At 61.0% G+C, this 6000-nt stretch overlaps 1 protein-coding gene across 2 annotated transcripts in view; it reads right to left on the reverse strand.

Annotated features, from left to right (window-relative positions):
• The window catches only part of COL5A1 (collagen type V alpha 1 chain), a 120075-nt gene that overhangs the window by 71744 nt on the left and 42331 nt on the right, over positions 1-6000 (reverse strand). For both annotated transcript variants that reach the window (XM_075559834.1, XM_075559833.1), the window contains exon 5: positions 286-417. In XM_075559834.1, the coding sequence (XP_075415949.1) occupies positions 286-417 (132 nt within the window). The remainder of the gene's footprint in view (positions 1-285; positions 418-6000) is intronic.

The following is a 6000-nucleotide window of genomic DNA, read 5'->3' on the forward strand; positions in this document are numbered from 1 at the left end:
ACCCCTCGGGCAGCCTGAGACCCAGGGGACAGCAAGGCCACCTCAAGACCCTCTGGTCCTTCCCTGGGTCCTGCTTTACCAAGGAGGAGCGGTTCCCGGGGGAAGCATGACTGAATAACGCCTCGGAGTCAGCCCTTCGGGGAGCAAAGCTGACTCAGTAAAGGGGCTCGGGCCCCACAATCCACCCCGGTGCCCAGTGCAAGCCCAGCTGTCCTGTCCCTATGCCCCCCCAGCTCCCCAGTCTTCCTGCAGCACCCAGCAAAAGCCTGGGCAGAGCTGACTCACATATTCATCGGGGTTGGGGTCCTGCGACTGTGGCGTGTCGGGCGCGGCCGTGTCGCAGTCGGGGCTGTAGTGCTCGCAGTAGTCGTAAGCTGCACGGTGATCGGACACGAAGAGCAGCTGCTGGATGTCACCCTGGGGAAGGCAGGGGTGGTGAACAAGCCACAGAGGGTCGCCTCGGCGGAGACCCCGCCTGGCCCCCTGAGGAGGATAGCAGCCCAGCCCACGGGAGAGGCCCCTCTCAGGGTCTTCCTTCCACCCTGGGGAGTATACCTGAGAGTCACTCACGTCAGGCTGGCCTGCTCACCCAGCCAGCCACCCATCCAAACACCCAACCACCCAGCCCAATATGCACCTGCTCATCCATCTACCCATCCACCCAGCCGGACACCACCCAGCCATCTACTTATCCACCCAGCCATCCACTTGTCCATGCACCCACCAGACACCGCTTTTAAAGTCTGAGACCCACCTACCCACCCAGCCATTTGCCCATCTACCCACTAGCCATCTACCCACCCAGTCTGCCAGTCACCCAGTCACCTTACCACCCACCAGACACCTCGTTTAAGATCAGGGACCATACCTGGTGCACAGAGCACCTGCCTGTCTGCTGTGGATGGGGGATGCAAGCAGACTAACCCTAAACTGAGTGCTTAGAAGGAGCTGGCCTCCTCCCATCAGAGACAATGCCAGAGGGGATGGAGACAGCGCGTATTTCCTTGAAGAGTTAAACGTTGACCTACGACCTAACTCACCTTGAGTGGACGGCCAACCCACAGTCACCTACAGTACAACCTGGCAGCCCACATCCATGCAGCACCTTCCACGATCCCCAGGTGGCGCCAACCACCAGGGTCTGCCCATCATCTGATTGATCGACCAGACGAGCCCCGCCCACCTCCCATACAGGATTCCCCACCAAGGAGAAATGAACTGACCCACGTGAGACCCTGAAAACTCCAGGCTGTTTGCACTGAGCCAGACACCGCTCACGCTGGGGCACCCCTAGGACAGGGGGGTGCACAGAGGCAAACTCAGCAACCTGGGGCTGGGAGAGAGGCCTAGGGTGTGGGGGCTGCATGGGTACAGGGTCTCCTGTGGGAGGGAGGGGGGCGGGAACCTTCCGGAAGGGGACAGACACAGTAGCTTCACATGTGACCCGTGCACACGCAGGCCCACACGGACCCCTGAACTCCCTGTCCCTGAGCCCAAGGCTCCTACCACAAAGGCTCAGGCTGTCCACTGCCCCAGCCCCACCTTCTCAAAAACAAGCCGAGGGGCTCAGGGCAGCAGGGTCCCTGCCAAGGAGGCCCCATGACTGGAGCTGACCCGGGGTCTATTCCACAGGCTCCAGTGACCACAGACAGCTGCCCCACCCACACCCCAGCCGAGCAAGGACACCATGAGGGGGCTGTCTGATTTTCCAGGTATTGGGGGCACCAGAACCCGTGTCCTGCCACTCATTCTCCTCCCAATGCCCTCCTGATGCCCTCCCTCATCCCTCACCTGCCTACCTCCTCTACATCCCTCCCCCCCCCCATGTCCAAGGTGCCTGGCCCCCTTTCAAATCCCCAAGGACTAGAACCACCCACATGACAGGGACAGTGCTTAGGGAACAAAATGATTTCTGGTCCAACCCCAACCAAGTGTTTGCTCCTCCTCCGCCGCCCAGTCAGGCTGCAGTTCAGCCCCGCTTCCTGTTCTGGGAGCCCTGGAGTGCGGGGAGGGGAAACCTGGGGGTCCCTGCAGGGGGGCAGCTGTGTTCCAGCAGACCCTGGGTCACCCCTCCCAGCTGTTCTGAAAATGAAAGGTTTGGTGGCCGTCATCCAGCAGACCCTGGGGCTCAGTCTGCTCCCTGACACCTGGGGCTGCTCATGGCAGGAGGGGCTCCTCTGAGGCTGTGTGGGGCAGGTGGTGGACCCCCTAATACAAAGCTTGCTGCTCTGTCCACAACTGCCCAGATCCATTGATTCCTGCATTTCCTCCTGCTGCCCCGAGCTCGTGCAGCCAGTCCTGCTCCACACACACGCAGGGTCCTCACCCAGCAGCTGAGGACATGCACCCAGTCCCAGGCAGCCACATGGCCCCCCAGGCTGTATCTCATTTTGGGGTGCCCCCTACACAAACACTCTGGTCAAAATGGTGAGTATAAATAAGCCCCAGACCTCAAAATCTTCATCCGCTCCCCTTCCCTCCATGACCCTCCCCAAGCCAGAGGTGTCTCATATGCTGCACCCTAGGTGAGCTCACTGGACACCCCAGAAATGCAGACAACAGTGCTGACTCCACGTTATAGGGTACCAAGCTGGGACCTACATGGAGTCTTTTCTGCTGGCCTCTATGGTGTGATGTGGTCCAGGAACATGCCCACCACACCCCCGAAGAAAAACTTCCCCACTGCCCTGAAGTCCAGGCCGACCCACAGTGACCCTGCAGAACAGAGTAAGCTGCCCCGATGGGCTTCCGAACCTTTGCATCTTGATGGCAGCGGAAAGCCTCGTCTTTCTCCCAAGGAGCAGTGGGTGGGTCGAACCAATGATTTTGCGATTAGCAGCCCAGGATGTAACCCAGTCCACCAGCAAGTCTCCTTACACTAAAGCAAGCACCCCAAACTCAGACCCATGACACCCCCAAAGACTGAGCACCAGGACCTGGGTGCCAGGTTGTCTCTGGGGTACTCATGCATGTGTATGTGTGCGCATGCTGTACATGTGTCTCTGAGCATGTGTCACACGTATGTGTTGTTGGGTGCCGTCCAGATCGTTCCAACCGTGACAACCTCCTTCACAACAGCACAAAGTACCACTGGGCACTGTGCCAGCCTCACAACCACCCCACATCCGAACCCACGGACGCAGCCACTGTGTCCATCCCTCTCATCGAAGACCTTCCTCTTTGTCGCTACCCTGCCCCTTGACCAAGCATGATGGTGTCCTTCCCCAGGGACTGGACTCTCCGGACCACACGTCCAAAGTGCGTGAGACAAAGGCCCTCTGTCCTTCGAAGGACTGCCCTGGCTGAGTGTCTTCCCAGGCAGACTCGCTTGTGTGAAGACAAGGGTCAATTGAACAGACTTGCTGCCAGGGAACCGGTGCACGCACCCAGGTCACTCCACCCCGAGTCGCAGCGCGCCTCTGCCCTCACTGGGGGCTGGCCGCAGACACGCGCCCCTTAGTCTCCTGAGGGGGCCCTCAAACAAAATCCCCCAGAGCAGGGGCTTCTGCCCTGTTCCTGCCGCACCAGTGCAATCAAGTGCCCCCTCCCCACCTGGTACCCCTCTGCCTTCTTGGGACAGTTCTGCTGGGGTGCTCCTGGCCTGCCTGGAGGTGACCCTGGGCACACTGACGTCAGCATGCGCGCGCGCACACATGATGAAGTGAAGCAGGTCTTGAACAATAGCCGCAGGTGTGGGGCTGGGGATGTGACCGGGAGACTCTAACGTGCTGGGGGACAGTGAGAGGGGGCTGGAGATGACAAGGAGGGGTTGCTATCTTGGGGGAAGGGTGGGAACCACAGTCTCCCAGGAGCCCTGCTGGACAGTGAAATTCAAGGTCTAGAGGTTAGTTCAGAAGGTGATGGTGACCCTCTTGAGGATCCTAAAGGTGTCCCCTGGGCAGCCCTTCCCAAAGGACACAGGACGGTCAAGCAGGGCTTTTGAGTTAGGGGTGTAAGAACATTGGAGACGGCCCCGGGGAGGAAAGGGTGGGAATCATCCCCATGACTACGCACCCGCCCAGGGGTCCCTCCTCGCTGTCCTCAGGTGCGCAAGTGTGGGCTCAGAGAGGTAGATCACGCTGCCCAGGCAGCACAGCTCTGAGGGCCACTGGTGGGCTCCCAGGATCCCTGCTGAGGGCCCCTAGCTCCCAGGGCCCCACCTGCTTCTGTACTCCAGCCAAGTTCCAGGTCACAACCGCAGCCCAGTGTCCTTGGTGCAGGCCCCACACCTGCTCGCGCACAGCTGGCCGCAGCCCTCACAGCCCCACCTCACAGGCACACTTCCAAGACCCACTTGCCTGCAGGTGCCCAAAACTGCCGGCCAGAAATCGCTGTGCCCGCCAGCCTGGCCCACCCTCGTTCCCCTCACCACCAAGACCTCCGCTCACACACCCTCCCACACCAGCAGAGCTCACCCACTGGGCCCCCAGGAGAGCCCGTCCACTCCAGCAGGCTGACCACTGCCAGGCCTCCGGCCAGGGGCCCAGGCACCGGGCCATGTGGGCACACCTCCTGCCTGGCACAGGCTGAGCCTGCCTGGGGCATTTTCCTGAGTCTGCTGTGCTTGCTGATGCAGAGGTTCTGAGTGGCCACAGGGATGCGGGGGGGGGGGGGCAGCATTTTCATAGACTAGTCTGCATCACGCACTGGGGCTCCAGGAGGGGGGTGGCAGGCAGCACACCGTGCACCCAGCCATCAGTCTGTGTAGCCTCATGGAACTGTGACCGCATACCGGCCCCACCCACCCATCTCCTTCCGGTGCCCTGCATCCCCATCCCACCCTCCTGGGTCAAGCCAAACAGCCCCCGCAGGGGGCCTGCCTGCTCCAGCCTTCTCCTCAGCGAACACCACTAATTTTAGCCCAAGCACTCAGCCCGTAAGCTGAGACAGACCAGTAATTTGTGAGGACAAACCCTGCTTGTTCAAGACGGTAGGAGAGGTGCTGGCTAGCATGTCCTTGGAGCAACACCCAGAGGGGACACCAACCCTCAAGGTGGAGGCAGACCTGGCCACTCACCCCATTTCCACCCTGGGCCTTGGCCTTGGGCATGGGCTGGCAGGTGGACAAAGCTTTCCACACCACCTGGCCACCTTGCTCACAGGCAGACCTCAGGGCTTCAGGCACCAAGGCCAGGTCGCAGTGACTCACAACGGGTCTGACAGCAACCCTAGCCTGTGGCCACAGATGCAGGGGGGGCTAGTGGCCACAGAAGGAGGGGGGCTGGTGGCCATGGAAGGAGAGGAACTGGTGGCATGGAGGAGGGTGGCTGGTGGACATGGAGGAGGGCAGCTGGTGGCCATGGAAGGAGAGGAGCTGGTGGCCACAGAAAGAGGGGGGCTGGTGGCCATGGAGGAGGGCGGCTGGTGGACATGGAAGGAGGAGGATGGTGACCATGGAAGGAGAGGGTTGGTAGCCACGTGAGGAGGGTGTGATGGCCATGGAAAGAGGGTGATGGCCACAGAAGGGGGTTACCCCACATGTGTCAGCATAGAGCTGCGTCGCACGGGGTGGAATCGACTGGAGGCAGTGAGCTCGGTTTGGGTTTTTGTAAAGGTTCCTCGTCCAATGACCAGGACGGACACACGGATCCACGTGGGAGGGTGGGTCTGGTGCCTGCATGTCTGTGACCAGCAGCTCTGGACACCGCCACACACAGCAGGAGGGGATCCCGACAGCCAGCACTGCAGGTGACACCGCCAGGGACACACAGGAGCCAAGTGTCCTCTGGGTCTTCCGTCAGCCTCCTCCGTGTCCCAGGTCTGCTCCCACTGGGAACCCACTGATTTCAAGACCAGCCAAATTGGTGGGAAGCTGGACGTTGCCAGAGGGCTCCCCTGTCCGTCTGTCCAGGAGACCAGCTGTCCCTGGAGACAGCCCCCGCTTGGAGGTTGTCACCCCTGGGTCACTCCACAGGGGAAGCAAGTGCCCGGGCCACCGGCACCGGCGTGGCAGTCTCCATCACTTACGTTCATTGCACTGCAGCTGTGAAGCCTGAGAGG

Source organism: Tenrec ecaudatus, chromosome 10 (assembly GCF_050624435.1).
Source record: "Tenrec ecaudatus isolate mTenEca1 chromosome 10, mTenEca1.hap1, whole genome shotgun sequence".
Taxonomy (NCBI): domain Eukaryota; kingdom Metazoa; phylum Chordata; class Mammalia; order Afrosoricida; family Tenrecidae; genus Tenrec; species Tenrec ecaudatus.